Consider the following 23,887-nt stretch of genomic DNA (forward strand, 5'->3'; position numbering starts at 1 on the left):
GTCATTCCTTACCCCCATTCCATATTTACCTACTACTTTTCTTTCTCTTTATTTTCCTACTATCAAATTCCAGTCCCCCATGACTATAAAATTTTCAGCTCCCTTCACTATGTGAATAATTTTTTTAACAACATACATTTCTTCAATATCTTCGTCATCTGTGGAGCTAGTTGGCATATAAACTTGTAATACTGTGGTAGGCCTGGTCTTCATGTCTACCTTGGCTACAATAATGTGTTCACTATGCTATTCGTAGTAGCTTATCCGTGCTCCTGTTTTTTATTCATTATTAAGCCTACTCCTGCATTACCCCTGCTTGATTTTCTATTTATAATGCTGTGTTCACCTGACCAGAAGTCTTGTTCCCGCTGCTACGGAACCTCACTAATTCCACTATATCTAGCTTTAACCTGACCATTTCCCTTTTTAAATTTTCTAACCTACCTGGCAATTTGACATTCCAAGCTCCAACCCATAGAACGCTAGTTTTCTTGAAGAAATTAGTAGTTAATAAACGACCTCCCGAAAGTGCAGTTAGTATCAGCGACAACTGCTTTGAAAAGCCCTTCCAAAGCACTTTCACAGGAGTGTGTCCAAGTACGATCCTGAAAATATGTAAAACTTTCAAACCTTCAGCTAGTGTTGATTACTATGATTTGTCATGTAATTTGTTTAAAGATGCTATTGACTGTGTAATTTATCCTTTAACTTATTGTGTAAATAACTCTCTAGATGAAAATAAGTTCAATGAGAAACTAAAAATTTCTAGAGTTGTGCCCGTATATAAAAAAGTTGAAAAGAACTGTCCCACTAGCTATAGGCTCATATCCATAACTCCTTTTTTTCTAAAATTTTTAAACACTAATGTATAAAAAAGTTAGTGTTTATTTGGACAAATCAATGATAAACAGTTTGCGTTCAGGGAAGGTAAATGTACAACTGACTCAATGAATTCACAAGTAAAATTTGTCCTAGTTGTGTTCGAGGCTTGGGACTATGCTCCGGCTATGTTTTGTGACCTGAGCAGAGCTTTTGATTGTGTAGAGCAGGGCTTCCCAACAAAATTTTCTCAAGGACCCCCTCATCGAACATGATTGGTACCTTGTCATATCACAGTATCAAGTACCTAGAAAGCCAAATTAATAGTCTTTTTATAAGTTTTCTATTTTTGGTACTTAGAAAAAACATTGACATATTCATTATTGAAAAAATATTGAGCTTAAAACTTTTTCAATTTAGCCATCATCGTTATTGTTAAATTTTTGATTATTGCTCAAAATCTTTGCCTTCAAATCTGGGTGTTTAGCATAACAAAGTCCTTAAAAAAATTGAGTATGAACTGAAAATGACAGGAAAATATTTAAACTGAGTGTATTGGTCTTTCAAGTGTACTACACTTGAGATTGCATTGAGTAGACATGTGTGAAAAATAAGAAAACACTAATTTCATACAAGGTATTATTTATTTGAAAAAATACAGTTACAACAGAGTACTCCATCAGTATACAATTAGTTTTAATTTTCAGTTCTTAATGAGGTGAGTTCAATCTGACCTCTGAGTCCATTATTTCTGAAATATTAGGTTCCAAACTTGAAACTTTCACTCTGAAATCTGACTGCACGTCGAGCCAATTCCTATATTTTGTTTTTCATGAACCACATGGAAGAAAATGCTTGCTCACACCAATATGTGGTGGCAAATGGAAGGATCTTTTTCATTGCCTTATCTCCAAGTTTCTTGTAGTCCTTGCGTGCTGTTGCCCAGAAGTCTGTAATTTTATCACCAATGAAAATGTTTATCATCATACCACAGCTTGACAGATCCACAAGTTGATCTTGCTCTTCTTCAGTGAGGCCTTGGATTTTGTCTATTTCTTCACAGCTGAAGGGATTTTGAATCCATCTGTCGTCAGGGTCAGGTTCAGGGAAATACTCTCTAAAAATGGTGGCTAGGCTGCGTAGATGCTCGGCTACATTGATCTTGATCTGGTCAGGCAAACTCTCCTCTGATGACTCCAAGAATTGTTTTAAAGTAGAAAAGTTAGTTAGTGACTCATTTTCTATCCTTGATGTCCAGATCTGATGCTTTTTGACCATAGCACTAATCTTATCCTCAACTTTGAACATGTCTACATTTTTCCTTGGATTGCAGATGTCGAGTTTTAATGTAGTTGATGATTTGAACTACTTCGTTAAGTATCTTTTGCAAAGGTTCAGACAATCTTTTGGCTACTAAGCCTTCACGATGGATACAACAGAAAGTCCATTTCACCTCGGGGGCTACTGCTTTGATATGAGCTAGAAGTCCTGTTTTTTTGCCAGCCATTGACTTTGCCCCATCCGTCGGCAAGCCTACACATTTTTTCCAGGTGTCATCATGTTCATTGAGATAATTATTTAATGCAGTAAAAATATTGCCTGCTGTTGTATGCAGTAGTTCGCATGAAAAAAGAAAATCTTCAAAAACTTGGCCCTCCCATAAGAATCATGCGAAAACCAACATTATGTTTTTTTAATATGTCTGTGCTTTCATACAAATGTAGAGCATACATGTCACTCATACAAAGTCTAGCCAGCAATGTTTCTTCCACGTTAACTGCCATATCAGTAATTTGTCTTTGAACAGTATTATTTGAGAGTGGGACAGTTCCTGTTATCTTAGCAGCTGCATCACCTAACATTCTCTTGCAAAGTATTATTGCTGATGGCAGTATAAGTTCCTCAGCAATTGTGTGGTTTTTCCCACATTTAGCAACAAGCTGAGCCACCTCGTAAGACGCAAGGTTTGCATTTTCATTTATATTTGCACCACAGTGTTTGGTAATTGTTTTACGAGATATTTTCAACTCTCTTAATTTATTTTTGAAAAAATCTAATGACTTACTTTTGTACTCTGCATGCTTTGTTTCAAGATGGCACCAGAGATTTGCTGGTTTCATACATTCATTCGAAAGGCTCTCATAGCAAATTACACATTGAGGTTTAGGCTGAGGTCAAGTGAAAGTGAAACCGATTTTCCAGTAATCAGAGTTATATTTTGTAATTTTTCCAGTAAGCTTAACACTGATCTTGGAAGGGTTAGGTTCAAGGGACGCCGACAATTTAGGTTCAATGGACACTGACAACTTCGGTTCGAGCCACTCAATTACTTGCTTGAACATCAGATGCATTATCTTCCTCTTCATCTGTAGACTTTTCTCGTTTTAATGAACCACTTTTTAACCAACGGTCCATTTTTAACTATGCGAACCATAGCTTCCACGACAAACAATGTCAGTAGACAGGCAGTGGAACAGAAAAAGGAAGTAAGGCTGAAATGCTTTCAGCAGAATACTAGATCAAATCAGGCATTATATAATGAAAAGAGAATAGAGGCAGCAAGTGTATGCAGGAGGAGAAAAAGGGAAGCCATGAAGAGAGAAGAGATGGAAGAGCAGTACAAAGGGAATGAAAGCATAAAATACTACAAAAAAGGAACTCGATAACATAGACCAAAAATAACAGCTTGTAAGGACAAAGAGGGAAATTAGCTGACAGATAAACAAGATGTTTTGGATAGATGGAGAGAATAATAAAAGGGAATTTTGGAGGTCATTCCTACCAGGAATGGGCAGCCACTCTATTATACCGTAGATCCAGAAATAGAGGAACCAACATTAGAGGAAGTACGAAAGGTAGTGCATTGTTTAAAAAATTATAAAGCACCAGGAACCAATGAAATAATTGCAGAACTGTTAAAAACGGGGGAACTGGTCTTCATAAGCGAATCCACAAACTTATTAAGTTGAAATGGAATCAGAAAAGAATGCCCGAAGAATGGACCTTAGGTGTAGTCCAACCAATACATAAGAAGGGAGACAAGACCTGCTGTTCAAATTACCGTGGAATTACCTTGCTGAATGTAACCTATCAGTTCTTCTCTAGTATTATCTACAACAGGTTAGTACCATATTCAAAAGATATTTTGGGGGAGTATCAGTACAGATTTCAGGCTAATAGATCAACAACAGACCAGATATTTGTGTTTAGGTAAATACGTATGAGTATAACATTGAGCTTCATAACCTCTGTGTAGACTTCAAGCAGGCCTTTGATAGTCTAAATGGAGCACAAATGTTAAATGATTTGCTGCTACTTGATATACCATCGAAGTATGTCTCACTCATTCAAGCAATATTGGCTGGTTCCAAGGCTGCAGTGCGAGTGGATGGAGAACTGACCAATTGGTTTAGCATTAGTAAAGGTGTCAGACAAGGGGACGCACTCTCTACAATGCTTTTCAATCTGACTTGAAGCAGCCACGCGGAAGCTTCAGATATCTGGTTACATAGGCACAAAGTCGACTCAGATATGTGCTTATGCCAATGATCTAACAATTATTAGTAGAAGAAAGGTATCACTAGAGAGGACAATATGTGAGATGAAAGAAGCGACAGGACCTAGAGGCCTTTCTGTAAATGAAACAAAGACTAAGTACATGAATTTCACCAGGAAGGAAAATAATAACTCGGATAGATTATTAGCAGACGGTTTCAATTTTGAACATGTGCAGAACTTTGACTATTTGGGCTGATTAGATCATATAAGTCTCTTGAATGAGAACTGTCTTCCAGTGTTTTTATACTATCACCTACTACTATTATTTAAGAGAATTCTCTGGTATCCTTTTCTAGTAGTACATGCAGTTACTTGAGAAAATGTCTTACCTGACAACTTGGAGATCAGTACTGCCCTAGTATTAAGCTCTTCTTCCTTTCTCTGTATAGCCACTGCTTCAAGACAATTTCTGTATGTTACTGTCTGTCCACAAAGTGGTATCCTTTACCTTTCTGTTTAAATATATAGCAACTCTGCCTTCCTTATGTCCCTGTCCACTGAAACATTGCAAGTCTCTTGTATCCAAAAATGTGGCTGGAATATTTACACTGTTTTGTATATTATAAAAGCTATGTCTTGGTTTGTCTCAATCTTTGACATCAATGCCATCTGGTGCAAGTTAAAAACCAATACAATCCTCAAGTCTGCTGTCTTCAGTCCGACATGAAGCTCCCAGATAATACCTTCTGTTCCAAATGTTGTCTACCGGCAATTGCGTACGAGACGGTGTGTTTTTCTTGTATTGCTAACTCATATGAACCTGCCTAAGCGTGTTGTAGGTACTTGTACCCAGTATGTATTTTCATTCCTGATGTTACTTTTGCCTCATAATTATTATGTATTAGCTTTCATAATTTGTCTTTATTGTAAATTTGCCACAATTATCTGATGACTCAAAACCCATAAAGTTTTTAGCAATTAAAGCATTTCCATGGAAAGTCTGAATGGTCACATACCTTACAAATAGAAGAACGTTGTACATCTTGATTACATTTTCTTCCAGTCCACTTTCACACAATCTCTGGTCTCTCAGAATCAATTATTACTTCTATTGCTCTCAATATCCTAGCAACGTAGTGTCCATTTTGAAGTAAAATTCTTACATTTGAAACATATGTTGAGAAATATGTGTAGCTAAAAAAAGGAAGAAAGTGACCAGCATAGCAAATTCCACTTTCACTCTGAAAAATGTTCTAAAACTGCAATAACAGGAATGAGGTGTTCTCATCAGTGAAGTGTGAACAAAAAACAGGTGAAACATCTTAACTGTAAGTACAGTTACTGCAGCTCAGACACATTTATTGTCTATTAAAAAAAAGCCACTGACAACTTGTAAAGAATATTCAGTGAAAGAAAGCGCACAATTAATATCCATGAAAATAGGATTACCTTCATGCAGTAACGATGAAATTTTTCTCTACATTAATGTAAAGTCTCTTAAAGGCCAACTTATAACAACTGCTGTACTGACTAGAAAGAATCAGTTACAGCATCTTCTGTACCAATAAAAATTGGGCGAATGACACCAAAATAGTTTAAAGTTTTCCTCTTTGCTATCTACTGGTTGGTAAATTCTGCCAACCAAGCATTGCACATTATCAATCTACATAAAAACTCCTATTCTGAAAGATGAATCTCAAAAGGTACTGAAGACAAAGGTATATAAATCTAAAAATATAATTGCTACATGTAAAGCACATGAGACTACAAACTCTAAAAATAATTCTAAAGCAGCTTGGAATGATACTGAAAAGGAAATGATTAATTGTAGTAAAGAAAATAGTGTCCCACTTTACAATTCTCAGTATTCTGTAAATCATACTAACCGCACCACCCTGCTCAGTAATTGCACCTTGTTTCCTCAGACTGAACACTGAAATTATTTACCACCAATTTCCTTGGTCAATTACTGTAGGAATGCACAGACAAAAATTTTCAGGAAGTTGCTACATTCAGAGCCTTTAAATAAATATAAGGGAGCATCAGATACTTAGCTTAAGTGCACTGAATTTTATTCTGTTGAACTCTTCATAATAAACCAAATTGAAATGTGATTCAGAAGTGAAAAATATCTTTTTAATTTTTATGCAATGTATTGTTACAACAGACTTCAGTACATCATGTGATAAGGGGCTTCAAATTCATGCCACACAAGCTCTGCAGACGTCAATTTTCTACTCTAGTTACACAGGAATTCATTTTAATGTAATCAAGTAGTATTTCAAATAAATGTTTTAATTGCATGTGCAAATAAAAGGATAAAGGTATCAATTGAAAAAGAACACTGCAAACGTTTTTATTTTCTTTATTAATATCACTTGGGTTTCCACATCACCAACAGGGGTACCAAGCACAATGCATTACTCTTTGTTTTACATGGCGAGTTTCCCCAGTAGGCCTACAAACCATGGAATGTACAGAAACACATACACATCTAAAACTTAGTACCGACAGTAATTATGGTCAGAATCTACGTGAACATTTAATATTTCACTTTCAGGCTGCCTCAGTGCTGAAACAATATTTTCTTTTTCAGCAAGAGTAGGTTTCTTCAAACTGCCCTTTGGCTGTTTGTTACATTTACCATGTCTTCGTTGCACTTTTACCTTCTCGTTGCTGGGGGGTCGTGAAGCTTCCCTGCAGTCTGATTGAAAAAGTGACAGCGAATGAGCTGCATCCTTCTGTAGTGACTTCAGGATTTCTGTGGACACTTTACCTGAACCGACACGGTTAATCAAAATTTGATATGTGGACACTAGTTCTTGGGCCAGAGATGTGTTCTCGTGATCATCAGTATTTGTTTGCAGTGAACACAAAATGGCAGAAGCCTCTTCTGTCACCGTTGCTTCACTTGGTATAAATGTGGCACTTGAATGTAATGCATACGTCATTGACACTGCATGAATGTGCTTGCATATGTTCAAATGAATTAAACTGTCCGCACAAGAACAACTGAAAGCATGTAAACATATATTACATTTGGAGCACTTCAACTTGCTCTCCAATTTACATTCAATGTTATTTAAAATCACAGTATGTGTTACACCATAATGTGTTTGGGATTTCACATGAAACTTTGTACCATCAGTATTGACTGTAATGTCATTCTCCTTAATACTACATGAAGTTTTATGACGAGCCTCAATAAGATTTATTCTATATGAATGGCCACCCTTATACAATTTAACCATTCGAGCACACAGTTTGTCACGCACCAATTTCATCAACACAACAAGTAGTCTGTCAAGTCTATTGTTTGTTTTTCCCTCTAAATAACAATATTTTAAAACTCTACGCATTGCTTCAAGGTACATATTTGTATTTATACCCAGATTGCGACGGTGACAGTATGCCCACTGCTGAGGCCGGAATAAGTAATTTGACGAGAAATATACACCAAAGTCTCTTGTACCTTCATCTGCTTGAAGCTGCCCGACGAACGATTCCAGCAGCTCATTAAAATTGTCTATGTCCGCTTCTTCAAGCAATGTACGAAGAGCTTTGTACACAAGTGCTTTCTTTTCTTCATTGCCATGTACTTTCTTCAAATTATTCCGCCAGCTGCGCTCTATGTGCCAAGCACACAGTAGATTATTTTCTGCAGGTCCCATGACTCGTGACCATGCACTACGGAAAGTATTAGTGTCGTCGGACATGAATACAGACGTTTTTATGATGCCAGCTCTCTCTTTCACAGCACTAAAGAAATGAGTCATTATGGAAGTAGTCTCCCGATTTGATACACAGAATGCTACAGGCATACCTGAACCAAAATCGTCTACCACTAACAATGTGGTCACCAACAGTTTGTAAACATTTGTACAATGTGTGGAGTCTACACATACAATATTTTGTCCAAATCTCTGTAATAACTGCTTCTGGTAGTCAGTCATTAACACCATCACCGAGTCAGTCCTATCAAAATCTTCCCTGGCCTCGCCTTCTTTCTTATAGAGGAGAACACAGTCTTTCATTTTCTCCAACCACATACCAACACTGACTTCATCAATGTTATGCTGTTGATCATCACCAATGGCGAAGTCTCTCTTAATGTTATGAAGGTCATGTCGAGTCAGGAGATGCAGCCTCTCCACTCCGCTGGAATGAACTGAGTCCCGCACATCATCCAGAATTCTCTGGAAAGTGACCCCCTCAGCAATTTTGCCTGCAACATTTTAAATTTATTCCAACTACAAAGAGGCCAATTCTGAGTATGTACATGAAAACACTATTCAGAAAGGACACTGTAGTTAACCACCCCCAATAAAATAAATTCATGCAATATAACAGTTGCTAAGTACTTATAAACTAGATAGTTTAATAAATGGCTTAACAGTATATTCAGTGTACCCTTCCAACAGTACTGAAGATGCTATTAAAACACTGGGGATGGGAGAATAAACAGGCCTGATTAAAGCACCTTTTGCAATGTGATATTTCCCAGTTTCAGCTACCAAGGCTATTTCCAAATGGTTACGAGGTCTACAAGTACATGTCAGAATTGTAACTGGTGTTTTTGTCTAGTCTCAAATCCATTATTGTAGTTGCAAATGCCCTGATCCACCATGTTTAACATGCTGGACAAGAAACAATAAATGTACTGCCTTTAGTCTATTAGATACATTAATGATCTATTCTTAAATAGACTACTATGATGCAAGCAATAACACAGGGCAACACAAGTATTTCAGAACTTATTTCCACACTTGTATTACTGTAATGCATTACACCTGCTCTCACACACACCTAAGTACATGGCATTACAGTCACCAATATTGTGGTCAATATGGATCACATCTGGTCTTTTACAACTGCTTTCAAGCTAACATCACAAATTGTATTCATATGAACTGCCAATCGATATATTCACACCTTTTACTCCAGATCACATATCCATAACAATATTAATTTCGCAGCAGAAAAAAAACAATGCTCCTTCACTGCAAAAATAATAAAAGTCAACTACATATAACTAACAGCAAGCCTGACAATGGATTCTGAAACTTTCACACCATATTTACTTGGTGATCACTGAAAGGCCAGCAAAATTCTACAATCAAGGTAATACTCACCAGCGATGGCTTCTCTATCAGAACCACTGAGATGCAGAAAAGCAATGTTCTGGTCGTGGCCGAAATGTGTTCTGTAGTAAATGACGCTACAGATTCCACTTTCTTCTTCGTGAAGCTCTATGGCAGCAACGCAATGGTTTCCCATCTTGCAAGTGCCCTGGGACTTACACAACCTTTTGCCACCTGACTTCGAAGAAAATGTGCCACTTCTGTGGCATACAAAGGTGGTTTTTGCAGTGCCATCCTTTAAACGCTTAGTGCCATAACTAGAGACAAAACTACTTTTTGTTTTTCTCTCCTCCTCAGACTTCCACTTCATAAAGTCTAAAACAAAAGCATCAATGAAAGACAATTGCATTCAGATTCAATAAGTGCAAAGTACACAGCAGGAGTAAAAAAAACGTGCACTGTTAAGATACCCTCACGAGTTACTGGTGTGATTTTAATCATTTAAATTTGCAACAATTTAACTTATACTTAATGTAGCAGACAGTAAGTCTACAGTTAATGTGAAATGCGTCTTTTCACGCTTTCAAATAAGCACATGTTCTATTGACCAACAAAAACAAGATCTAATGGCCACGGGTCAGGCAAGTATGTAATAATAATCGGCGATATTAATTAAAGTAGGCAGTGTACACTTTACTTACCGTCCTTCGTTTGAAATTCACTAATTTCTTTTGCCATCTCAACCATGTGCTCCTGCTCCACATGTAGGCGCAACTTAGCCAAGAAATTGCATTTAAAGCTACAGTCACTTTTTGAGCACTTTATCGTACCTTCTTCACCTGGCTGAATTTTATGCACATTTCTCAAATGAGCATTCAAATGCTTCCTTGCTGAATATTCTCTATCACATACATAACAAGCAACAGTACCAGCCATTCCAACGAAATAACTCACTCTCACAAGGTGTAAGGATATTCGCTCATCAACTGTGAATACGAGAATGTGTGTAGAAAGATGTTGCATTCGCTCAGATGTCACCTATGCTTCTGATTGGCTACTGTATATGACGTCATGAATTTAACTGTCAGCCAATCAGCATCGCGACCAGCGGGTCGCGAGACGCAGGTGTAAATAAGGGTCAATTCGCGTATCTCTACTAAGCTAAGAAAATGGCGCGAAAGAAAGGGCACTTGGACTAACCTCAGTCACCTGACTGCCACCTCCTTGTGGGAAAAGGACTTGACCAGTGCTGGACATAAGTCTTTATTTTGCATGCACCAGTCTTCATTTACACAATTTAATGAAGACAGCCATCCAGTGTGTACACTAAGAGGTCCGACCTCCAACTGACTTAGTACACAGTACCACCACCAGGGGGTGCTCTCATCTGTGACATAACCCAAGATGGCGCGAAACAGTGTGCTCACCACGAGGTCCGCACTCAAACTGACCAAGTACACAGAGTCCCAGAGGCGCTGTCGTACAAGATGGCGGCCATGACATAAGGTGATGACGCAAGTACCGTTATCCATGATGGCGGCAAACAGTGTCTTGACCTCGAGGCCTAGTACATATTGACACCACCAGAGAGCGCAACTGCATATCCGCAAATGCCACACTCACCTGGACTTCAAAGGAAATAGTTAAAGTCTCCACCACGATCCTCAACCAAGCGCCATTCCCCCTTACCAACCCATGTTGTCAGGCTAATGTGTACTAAAGTACACTAATGTGTACTAATGTGTACTAACGTGCATTAATGTATATTAATGTGCACAGCGAATTACGTCATCCAAGATGGCGACTGTGATGACAGTTGATGACACAAGTGCCACACCCATCTCGCTGGGAGTTTGAATTTTGGTGGAAGATAGGTCAATTGGGCTACATCCACTAATATAACCCCCCTCCCCAGAAAAAACGGCGGGAAGTTCAAATTACAAACATGATAACGCATAACACCACGGTTATCTCTACTAACTTAACAAAATCGCGTCAAAATATTTCACTTGGGCTACCCCCTCTAATCTAAGTCACCTGACCGCCACCTCACGCTAGGAACTGGCACAGAGTTTGAATGTGGTGGTAAAGAAAGGTCACTTGGGGTTTCTCTACCAACCTAAGAAAATTGCGGAAACAAAGCTCACCTCCACTAACCTAAGTCACCCATCTGCCACATCTTCCTAGGGACTGGTGGGAAAATGACTCAGCCGGTGCTGGGAGGCTGGAGAGAGGTAGGAATGTGCTTTATTTCTTTTGGAACAATTTATTTACAGATGGAGTATATTTATCACACTGGCACAAAATACTCGCCCTGATGTGCTTGGGGTCACAATACAAAGTCTGAAGACATGCAAACTGCTCGTAAATAACGGAACAGACATGCTTGCTAATAGTAGACTGTCGAAGTAATGCATTCCACAGCCTACACACATGCAAACTACTACACCAAAATAATTTTAGTACAGATCTGCAAACTCCTCCTAAATAATGCAGCACAGTGATGTGCAGACACCAAATCGTAAACTGTCCAAATAATAGCCTACAGATCTACTCACAAAACACTGCAACAGACACGCAATCAACGCTCGAAAGCACCCTCAGCCACCCCCCATCCACTAGACCGCACAGGAGGTTAACAGCAGACCCCACGAAGTGACGCGGCCGTCAGCTGTCAAACCACACACAGACGCCCCTAAAGGTCCCACACGCATGAGGAAGTGGCGCCCTTTTCATACTGGACACCTGAGAAATTCCTCGCTAAATACATGATCACCTAGGCGCTATTGATGACGCGACCGGATGCGCGCGCCATCACAGGCGCGAGCAACAGCCGGATGCAGGTGAAAGATACCTCTATTTTCGAGTATACAGTCACTGTTATACTGACGTCAGAGAACTAAAAGGTGCGCTCATGCAGACCCCATGTGCGAGACTCCTCCGGGCGGCATGTATCTTTACCGTTGATGACAGAGTAGCAACTAACAATGTTCTCAATCTTATACTCATGTCACGTGACTATGTAAAAAATAAAAACCGAGTCGACATCGTGGAAATTGTGTAGTGTCCCAGAAACAGTTGACGCTCGCTTTCTTGGTGTCTCAGCTTGATGCACGAAAATTCTTGCCCTAACAGAACCTGTTTACGAAAATAACGCAGAATTACGTAGAATGCAGACTTCCTCGCGACCTAACGTGGTACCGACTCAATCACGTGTTACCCTTCCTGCTTTCAACACACACAAAGGTTCCCTCCACTATGTAGAGACTCCTGTATCCCAGCACAAACGATGTTAATGAATCAAGCATTATGATTGACTCTTCTCGAATTTACTCGCCAAATTACTGATGCCGCTGGTATTGAAGGACCATCCAACTTTTCTTTCTTTCTGCAGACGAGACTTTCAGCGGGAAAATTATTTTGCACAGATCGCTAAATTGAACTCACAGTTAAACGTGCAATGTTGTCTACAGATCATCAAATACATACGACACTGACAAGAATATTGGAAGCCAGGAACATATTTACCAGTCTAACTACCATTAAATAATTTTACGATTGCCACAACAGTCTGATACCGATCGATGTACACGTAATTTCTGCTCTTGACGGTTGTGCTTTTAGAAACGAATCTCAGGATCTATAGCGCACATAATTTTCCACGAAAAAAATCGCTCTCATACCCTCGTGGTTATCGATGTGCTGAATCTATATGTCCCTCACGATCGGACACACAGTCATCCTCTCTAGTCATGCCACAACATAAAGCATAGTAACTTTACAATGCACTGTATACACATTTTACAGAATGTAAGCCACAGAAACTTTACAATACAATATATACACATTTTACACAAACAGTGCAGTTATCTTTTATATTTGTACAGCACCCAAAAAAATTATGGTATGCCTACACTCACACCTGCTATATGTCACTATGTTCCTCAGTCTTAGGGAAGCACCATCAGCCTTTTCTTTCATTCTACAGACGTGACACTGAGCGGCAATAAACTATTTTACGCTGATCACCATATTGCACTGACAACTAAGCCTTGCAGTATGCCATACCTATCGTCTAATACTGAAAGACTCTTACTCAGGATCTTGAATATTATAGCGTGAAACCGATATCCAATCCAGGAATATGTCACCACGTACTGTGTCGATGTAGTAAACATACAATTCATATCGTCCGCCATAAAAAATCACCTCTTTTACATCAGAGCTCCCTCAGCAGACCAAAGTCGCTCTCAGAACTCTTCTACAAATTTGGGATCGTTTCCCCTCGCCACAAAAGCATTACTGTTTCTGCTCTGAACCCACTTCCTTGCTTGCTCGCTATTCTACGCACATCTCCAGACTTGAGGATTAAAAGAACACCTGTATTTTCACATGGTTTGCCAGAATATTATACCATTTTCGGAGAACTTTTCGATATCAAGCACTAGCCAGCATCCTACCGACCGGTAACGCAACGTTATTCCCAAGATATAGACCAGAAATTATTTCTCTACAAACCCCAAAAGCTATGGTCGTAGGTTCGAATCCTGCCTTGGGCATGGTTGTGTGTGATGTCCTTAGGTTCGTTAGGTTTAAGTAGTTCTAAGTCTAGGGGACTTATGACCTCAGATATTAAGTCCCATAGTGCTCAGAGCTATTTGAACCCAACCCCAAACTTTAGCAAGGTGCAACATGCTGTAAACCACTGACAAGGGAACCTCCCCATCGCACCCCCCTCAGATTTAGTTATAAGTTGGCACATTGGATAGGCCTTGAAAAACTGAACACAGATTAATCGAGAAAACAGGAAGAAGTTGTGTGGAACTATGAAAAAAATAAACAAAATTTACAAACTGAGTAGTCCACGTGCAAGATATGCAATATCAAGGATAATGTGGGCTCTGGAGCGCCGTGGTCCCGTGGTTAGCGTGAGCAGCTGCGGAACGCGAGGTCCTTGGTTCAAGTCTTCCCTCGAGTGAAAAGGTTAATTTTTTATTTTCGAATAATTATTATCTGTCATGTGACGCACATGCCGTCACCAGTGTCGTATAGAATATATCAGACGTGTTTTCCTGTGGAGGAATCGGTTGCGATCAAATGTTTTCGGTTCCCATTGCAGAGGCACGTCCTTTCGTCTTCTAATCGCACGGTTTTGCGGTGCGGTCGCAAAACACAGACAGTAAACTTATTACAGTGAACAGAGACGTCAATGAACGAACGGACACATCATAACTTTGCGAAAGTAAAATATTCACTCAAGAGTATACTTAAACCAAGGACCTCTCATTCCGCAGGTGCTTACGCTAACCACAGGACCACGGCGCTCCTGAGCTCAGATTATCCTTGATGTTGTATATATTGCACATGGACTACTCGGTTTGTATATGTTACTAATTTTTTTCATAGTTCCACACAACTTCTTCCTGTTTTCTCGATTGATCTGTGTTCAGTTTTTCAAGGCCTATGCACTGTGCCAACTTATAACTACATCTGAAGGGGGTGCGATGGGGAGGTTCCCTTGTGAATAACTAGAAACAAATAGAGGAAACTGATATTGCCCTTCTCGAATATAATGTCGGTGATGTTACTGATTGCAAATCATTCGATGTCTAGAGCACAGGCAAATGCGTCTTCCACATGCTAGATGCACACACCACAATCGATTTTTCTCCACTAAATAAAAGTGCGAAATGTGCAGAAGCAGTTAACCAAACAATTTACTTGCGAGGGAATAACGGTCCAGTGCAAACGCACCTCCATACACAATCTTCTCAAATTTCCACTTGATCACGAAAGCCGCCCAACACATACTAAGTAATAGTTCGCTATTCGATCGTCTAGACGACGGCAAAGTTAATTCAGTTACATTCCTACACTCCAACAGGCCTCTGCATTATGACGGCTGCTCCCATTAACGAAAAACGTGAATCATTCCCACCACATGCCATGCATACATCGAATAATTCTAGAAAACCGGTCACATATATGTTTCATCATTATACTTACAATTAAATGTTACGATCGTGGCACATTTTGTCTCAATACCATATCAGAGGTTCTGCAGTATATCCTCTGAGTTTTAGGCGATGACTGATTGAGAAGGAACACGAACAGTAGTAGTAGATGATATGCTGATTGAGGTTGTAATAAAATAACTCTCAAGTATTGTTCTAGACGCTAGGATCGGTACCTGGAAGGTATTGGCAAGAGAGAACATAAACACACGTACTCCTAAGGCTACAACTTTCGGCATTTATAACGGCCTATAATGGTAGATCATCTGCGTTTCCGACCTATCAGTCGCATGGAATGTAGCGTTGTTAATATTTCATTGTGAGAAATATATTCCAAGCACAAGATATACATCCTTCTTCCCGGTTTCTCTACCATAAATTATGTTATCGAGCTGTAAAACGAAAAAAAGCTACTTCTGTAAAACACTTGCTCTACGTGATGCGAGCACAGTATAGCTTTCTGGAGACGTATAGTGTCCACTGTTCACATCCGATCACGGTTCATAAAGTATATGATGCCTGCATTAGGACTATATAAAATGATCGTTAGTAGTGGGGAATACTTTCTACAAGGAAACAGATAAAACCCATAGCAGCAGCGTCGGGTATGTGAAAATTACGTCATTCCGTCACTAACTCTGTAAACAGCACATCTGTCAGACAAATGTATACACAGGGATTACAGCACCTCACAAGCACATATCGCTAACTTAGTTACGACGCTGAAGTATCGATTTGCGGGTGGGGGTGGGTGGGGGGGGGGGGGGTGGAGTACATCGCATAAATCAAAGTTCGTTTAGAGGAATTTGTCAAGTTTTATCACACATGAGATGGAAGTCCTCTGATGACCGACAGGTTTACCGTTAACGATCGCAAGTAGACAGTGCTTTGAACCACATACAGAACACGTGGCTGTATACGACTAGAACGCAGGCTATATCACACGACAGTACATCCGGACAGAACACTGGAAAAATTGACCTGCAGCAACTTCTCCATCTCTAAAATGCATCAGTCAACCATTAAATCGCACCTCGTTACAGCTCCATCTCAATCGGTCACCCCATCCACTCTCTGTTATCCTTTAACGCAAATGCAAGTAAGTTTAGAGGTGAATGGTTCTCTGCCCTCCTGAAAAGCATTAAATATAGTAGTCAACTCGTGTGTATCACTGGTACCTCAATAGACATGCAGTCTAACGCTGCCTCGACGGAAGAAATTGAATGCCTCCCTGTTTCCCTTCGTTTCGATGTCGACGTTTTCTCGGATTCCTATCGTTGCCGCATACTTGTTCCCATGTACAAATTATTTGGCGCGAACCAGAAGATATGCATGCACTTCCTCCATTTACCAGCATTTCGGTGTATATTTGGTCAATTAATACCTATTGACTCGTCATTTTTCACAATTCTATCGATTTTATGTCAGCTCTATCCATGCGATTATGCCATAACCTCTCGTTCTGTGTTCTAAAATTTCCTGTAAATGTAGCACAGCTGTCAACACCTAGCCCAAACGCACTGATCGGGAGGCATAATATAGCACTGTACTCGACTGTTTCCAGTCACCCCCACATTCGGAGAGCGTTTGCTCTGTTTTCTGTATGTCTGTGTATATGCCAATATCTTCCAGGTACCGATCCTAGCCCCTAGAACAATACTTTAGAGTTGATAACTTAGTTGATTTGCATAAAAATGAGTCGAACTCCACCCACTTGGAGCTCCATCGCGCATAAAAGTCATTCGTTTTTTGTTCTTCTTAACTGTCTGCTATTACATCACGGCTCTTTGAAATCTGTTACTATACATCGATAAGAAATGCTAAGCTCGCCGACATGGGCGCGTCTTGAGATGGGTGAAGACTCAGAATGGAGGTACCGCACAGTAATCTACCCATGTTCGCAATGATACTTGCAGATTGCAGAAGGGGTCGTTTAGCTATAATACTGAAATTAGGGAAACATGCTATCACATCATTGGCCTGTGTTGAAGTTACTGTAAAATTGCTAAAATTGTTTGCGCTATCAACTGTAATGCTTATTATTAGAGTACATCGACAGTGTCTTTCCCATCCCATCCACGCACTGGCACGCTGTCGGTTACCACTTAATGATCGACTGATATCACTTGTTTGAGTTGAGGAAAGAGTTTTGCTGGATGGACAGCACTTTCTGGGATGGATGGCACAGGAACACTGATTGTGTACATGAGTGCAATATGAGGAATCAGTCGAAAGTGGACGCAGAACCATCAGCTATTCCATCAGTGAGAGAGATGAGTCTAAATGTAAATCTCGTGAATCACCTTTGGACTGTAGTTTGGAAACCTACTCCAACGCCATACAAATCTTTCGGTTTCCTTATATTGAAACTATCTTTTATCGCACTAACTCAGGTTGCTCTGTTTCTACACGGGTTGCAGAAGGTGATGGGTATAGTTTTCTTCGACTTCTGCTCAGTTCCGAATTAAAATGGAACGATCCCATGTGCGAAGCTGTAGAAATGGGCGCAGCTGCAAGATGCGTAGGGACTGGCTAAAACCAGATTGTAATTTTACTGTGGCAGAAAGGTTCGAGGAAGGTGACTCGTTGCTAGTTATGAGAGTGCCAGAAATATGATTCACTTGTGAGTGTGATCCGATGCAGGTATGTGCTTGAATGGAAATACCTGATTTGAAATCATGGACATCATTTCTAGCAGATAGCGTAACACTAGAGATCTAAGAAGTTAGCGTACATTTTATTACAACCTCAATCAGCGTATCATCTACTACTACTGTTCGTGTTCCTTCTCAATCAGTCATCGCCTAAAACTCAAGAGGATATACCGCAGAACCTCTGATATGGTATTGAGACAGAATGTGCTACAAATACTATAGATTTATCTAGCTGGGAGGGGGGGGGGGGGGTTGTGAGGGATCACAAATACCGCTTACATACCACGTTCCTTAGCCGAATCGCTTTCAAAATGCGTTAATTTTATCATGAGGTTGCATCATGGGTACACATTGGTCTGATAATACACATTACTATGACCACCGTCATGGTATTTGTCCAGAAAAAACTACCTCATTCAGAGGTAATGTCATACCTCAATTTGTAAAGCAGGTATGGCTTTTAACATGGATACTTGTGTGCAGCTGTAGAACCAAGACTACTTGTGATGCTAACGTGCAGTTGATGTTGATATCTGTCCTTTTTAACATCTGACCTATTACGTCTCTCTTTCTAAGACACAGTGGTAGCACTCAAAAGGAAATCCTAAGAGACACGCCCGCCCATTGTTGATCTACGGTCAGTATTATTTTGCATCGTGTGGAATTATTTATTGGTCAAGTATTTTTATACTTAGTAGAAGTGGTGGCAGTGTGATATGTATACATTTGAGCATCAGGGTTATAAATGTATGTATTTGTGTTCCGATATGTGTAAAGGAGATGACTATGACCAGTTGTAAGGAACGTACAGATATTTCCATTTCCAGAGCGACAGCCTTCAGCAGGGTGTATTTCCAATACTTCGCTCATTGTCGAATGCCATTCAATTGAGATCACGACCGTAACATTTAATTGTAAGTATAATGATGAAACATATATGTGACGTATTTTCTAGAATTATTCCCTGTATGCATGGACTGTGGTGAGAATGATTCACGTTTTCCGTTAATGGGAGCAGCCGTCCTAATGCAGAGGCCCGTTGGAGTGTAGGAATGTAACTGAATTAACTTTGCCGTCGTCTAGACGATCGAGTAACGAACTGTTTCTTAGTGTGTGTTGGCTGGCTTTCGTGATCAAGTGGAAATTTGAGAAGATTGTGTACGGAGGTGCGTTTGAACTGGACCATTATTCCCTCCCATGTAAATTGTTCGGTTGACTACTTCTGCACATTTTGTGCCTTTATTTAGTTCAGAGAAACCGATTGTGGTGTATTCATCTAGCATGTGGAAGACACATTTGCTTGCTCTCTAGACATGGGATGATTTGGAATCTGTAACATCACCAACATCAGTATTCGAGAGTGGCAATATCAGTTTCCTCTATTTGTTTCTAGTTACTCAGTGGTTTACAGCATGCTGCATCTCGCTAAAGTTTGGGGTTTGTAGAGAAATAATTTCCAGTCTATATCTTGGGAATTATGTTGCGAAGGCGATCGGTATGATGCTGCCTAGTGCTTGATATCGAGAAGTTTCCCGAAAATGGTCTAATATTATGGTGAATCACGCGAAAATACGTGTGTTCTTGTAATCCCCAAGTCTGGAGGTGTGTGTAGAATAACGAGCAAGAAAGGAAGCAGGTTCAGAGCAGAAACAGTAATGCATTTGTGGCGAGGGAAAAGGATTCAAAATTTGTAGAACAGTTCTGAGAGCGACTTTGGTCTTCTGAGAGAGCTCTGATGAAAAAAGGGTAATTTTTTATGGCGGACAATATGAACTGTATGTTAACTACATTGACATGATATGTGGTGATATATTGCTGGGTTGGATATCGGTTTCAAGCTCTAAAATTAAAGCCCCCGTCCTCAGTGGGAGAGCAGTGTAATTGAGTAAGAGTCTTTCCATATTTGACGATATGTATGGCACTTTGTGAGGTTTAGTTGTCGGAGCAATATGGTGATCAGCGTAAAATAGTTTATTGCCGCTCAGTGTCACGTCTGTAGAATGAAAGAAAAGGTTGATGGTGCTTCCCTAAGACTGAGGAACATAGTGACATATAGCAGGTGTGAGTGTAGGCATACCATAATTTTTTTGGGTGCTGTACAAATATAAAAGATAACTGCACTGTTTGTGTAAAATGTGTATATATGGTATTGTAAAGTTTCTGTGGCTTACATTCTGTAAAATGTGTATACAGTGCATTGTAAAGTTACTATGCTTTATGTTGTGGCATGACTAGAGAGGATGACTGTGTGTCCGATCGTGAGGGATATATAGATTCAGCACATCGATAACCACGAGGGTATGAGAGCGATTTTTTTCGTGGAAAATTATGTGCGCTATAGATCCTGAGATTCGTTTCTAAAAGCACAACCGTCAAGAGCAGAAATTACGTGTACATCGATCGGTATCAGACTGTTGTGGCAATCGTAAAATTATTTAATGGTAGTTAGACTGGTAAATATGTTCCTGGCTTCCAATATTCTTGTCAGTGTCGTATGTATTTGATGATCTGTAGACAACATTGCACGTTTAACTGTGAGTTCAATTTAGCGATCTGTGCAAAATAATTTTCCCGCTGAAAGTCTCGTCTGCAGAAAGAAAGAAAAGTTGGATGGTCCTTCAATACCAGCGGCATCAGTAATTTGGCGAGTAAATTCGAGAAGAGTCAATCATAATGCTTGATTCATTAACATCGTTTGTGCTGGGATACAGGAGTCTCTACATAGTGGAGGGAACCTTTGTGTGTGTTGAAAGCAGGAAGGGTAACACGTGATTGAGTCGGTACCACGTTAGGTCGCGAGGAAGTCTGCATTCTACGTAATTCTGCGTTATTTTCGTAAACAGGTTCTGTTAGGGCAAGAATTTTCGTGCATCAAGCTGAGACACCAAGAAAGCGAGCGTCAACTGTTTCTGGGACACTACACAATTTCCACGATGTCGACTCGGTTTTTATTTTTTACATAGTCACGTGACATGAGTATAAGATTGAGAACATTGTTAGTTGCTACTCTGTCATCAACGGTAAAGATACATGCCGCCCGGAGGAGTCTCGCACATGGGGTCTGCATGAGCGCACCTTTTAGTTCTCTGACGTCAGTATAACAGTGACTGTATACTCGAAAATAGAGGTATCTTTCACCTGCATCCGGCTGTTGCTCGCGCCTGTGATGGCGCGCGCATCCGGTCGCGTCATCAATAGCGCCTAGGTGATCATGTATTTAGCGAGGAATTTCTCAGGTGTCCAGTATGAAAAGGGCGCCACTTCCTCATGCGTGTGGGACCTTTAGGGGCGTCTGTGTGTGGTTTGACAGCTGACGGCCGCGTCACTTCGTGGGGTCTGCTGTTAACCTCCTGTGCGGTCTAGTGGATGGGGGGTGGCTGAGGGTGCTTTCGAGCGTTGATTGCGTGTCTGTTGCAGTGTTTTGTGAGTAGATCTGTAGGCTATTATTTGGACAGTTTACGATTTGGTGTCTGCACATCACTGTGCTGCATTATTTAGGAGGAGTTTGCAGATCTGTACTAAAATTATTTTGGTGTAGTAGTTTGCATGTGTGTAGGCTGTGGAATGCATTACTTCGACAGTCTACTATTAGCAAGCATGTCTGTTCCGTTATTTACGAGCAGTTTGCATGTCTTCAGACTTTGTATTGTGACCCCAAGCACATCAGGGCGAGTATTTTGTGCCAGTGTGATAAATATACTCCATCTGTAAATAAATTGTTCCAAAAGAAATAAAGCACATTCCTACCTCTCTCCAGCCTCCCAGCACCGGCTGAGTCATTTTCCCACCAGTCCCTAGGAAGATGTGGCAGATGGGTGACTTAGGTTAGTGGAGGTGAGCTTTGTTTCCGCAATTTTCTTAGGTTGGTAGAGAAACCCCAAGTGACCTTTCTTTACCACCACATTCAAACTCTGTGCCAGTTCCTAGCGTGAGGTGGCGGTCAGGTGACTTAGATTAGTGGGGGTAGCCTAAGTGAGATATTTTCTTGCAATTTTCTTAGGTTAGTAGAGATAACCTCAATGTTAACTGTCGTCACATACTGAGGAAGTAAGAGCTCTAGCGCATGTTTTCTGTGTGGTTACAACTCTGTTGTTGAACAAGCAGAGCTGCGCAGTCACTAACCCTCTTTAATAGTGATAACTAAAGCATGACCATACTTTGCCCAATACACTCACCATCACTCCTCAGAACTACGGCAGTACCTTATCCACAGATATGCTGCACACACTTGAAGTTGAATAACTGAATGGCGATGGATTCATAGTCATTATTATGTTACATACAGCTGGTGCACTGAAACAGACAAACAGAAATCTATTGTACGCTTGTAATAAAGCATTCTTTGCATTCAGGCCTGTAGGAGATTTCCACATAACATGGTATTCCTTTTTGAAAATTCAGCTACCACACGCACACGTTATAGGATCTAAAGAGGTCTGTATCATTAAGTCACCGTTTCTCGCACATGTAACAAACAAAATCTTTGTATGGCGCTCTAATGGGCTCTTTTGTTCTTTCGTAACAAACTCAATTTTGCTAGCTGCAACAATAGATTCGTCTCGCGCTGATCGCCCTCCTCCTGCTCCAAAGTGTTGCACAGTATGGTGCTCAGCAACAGGAGCCTAAAAATGTGTTTAGACTGCGACAGTCTGCAAAAGGATTAAAAATTTTTACTTCTAGCATTACAGCTTAAAAAGTTATTGAATTCTAAAAATCATGAAAATACTCGTTAGCTTGACACACATGTCGGCATTGGGCTCAGGTGCAAAAGTGTTAAAAAATGTTGGTTCCAGATATGTTGAGAAGAGAGTTTTTCGTTCAAAGTAGTGACCTAAGTGCAGCATGAACTATATCACTTATAAAGATTCACGATAGAAGAGAAGGAGGCAGTTCAACAGTGTATTACCTTGATGAAACAGGGGTCAATTACAATCATTCCAAGAAGGTCTGCTGGAAAATGAGTAATGGTACTGGCAGTTTTAAAGTTCTCATAGGGGTAGGTTTTCGGATAATTATTCTGCATGTTGTCTCTTCTTCTGGTTTTATTTCTGACCATAAACGTGTATTTATGTGCAAGAAAAACAGCAGTGATTACCATTGGGCAATGAATTCTGTCACTTTCGTGACGTGATTCACAATTCGTGTCATACCTTGCTTCCAAGTCGGTCATTGCCAATTATAATTCAGTTGTTATAGAGAAAGCTTCAAGGACAAACACCAGAAAAAGGATATTTTCCCTGGCTTAAAAATAAAAATATTAAGAACTGTATAAACCAGGCTCGTATTGATCTCCTGCAGCTCGTTAATTTATGCTGTTCAAGTCACGTGACAGAATGTACAGACTTTACTTTCTTGCACGTGATTGGGATCACACAGTATTGTGTTTACCCATGTGTCACTGTCATTGTAGCCCCATGGAATTAATGTGATCACAGGGTTCTAAGGGTATGTGCGAGGAAAAAAAATAACATTCAAGACAACATACAGTGAATCGCTTGCGCATGAGGCAATTAACAATGAGGCAACAGACAACATCCCACCTGTATCGTGGGCACAGTCTGTGTGGCATGCTGAAAAGCTTCAGAAAGAAGAATGTGACGGGGAAGTGATGATGGATAAAAGCCTTGAACCTACCATCGTACATTTAAAATCCTACTGTTCGGAAACAGACTCAAATAGAAGTGACGATGGTATTACGACGTAGACTTTGGAACAAAGTAATAATATTTCTTAAAGACTCATGGTTTAAAAAATCTGTTTGTCAACATATCAGTTGGCAACATAGCAGATTCCTAGCGTTTTTGAGTAGGACTTTGTATTC

General features: G+C 40.1%; 2 protein-coding genes across 2 annotated transcripts; both read right to left on the reverse strand.

Moving 5' to 3' along the window:
• Window positions 1-1,635: 1,635 nt before the first annotated feature.
• LOC124554128 (zinc finger BED domain-containing protein 5-like) lies at window positions 1,636-2,127 on the reverse strand. Its single transcript, XM_047128225.1, has one exon. The coding sequence runs from the start codon at window positions 2,125-2,127 to the stop codon at window positions 1,636-1,638; it is 492 nt and encodes a 163-aa protein (XP_046984181.1).
• Window positions 2,128-6,818: 4,691 nt separating this feature from the next.
• Window positions 6,819-8,351, reverse strand: LOC124554218. Its single transcript, XM_047128284.1, has one exon. The coding sequence runs from the start codon at window positions 8,349-8,351 to the stop codon at window positions 6,819-6,821; it is 1,533 nt and encodes a 510-aa protein (XP_046984240.1).
• Window positions 8,352-23,887: the final 15,536 nt, after the last annotated feature.

Source organism: Schistocerca americana, chromosome 1 (genome assembly GCF_021461395.2).
Source record: "Schistocerca americana isolate TAMUIC-IGC-003095 chromosome 1, iqSchAmer2.1, whole genome shotgun sequence".
NCBI classification, from domain to species: Eukaryota; Metazoa; Arthropoda; class Insecta; order Orthoptera; family Acrididae; genus Schistocerca; species Schistocerca americana.

What these genes read in the sequence shown, in the direction of transcription:
- LOC124554218 (XM_047128284.1), bottom strand. Translation starts at nt 8,351, where the DNA reads ATGAAAGACTGTGTTCTCCTCTATAAGAAAGAAGGCGAGGCCAGGGAA.
- LOC124554128 (XM_047128225.1), bottom strand. Translation starts at nt 2,127, where the DNA reads ATGTTCAAAGTTGAGGATAAGATTAGTGCTATGGTCAAAAAGCATCAG.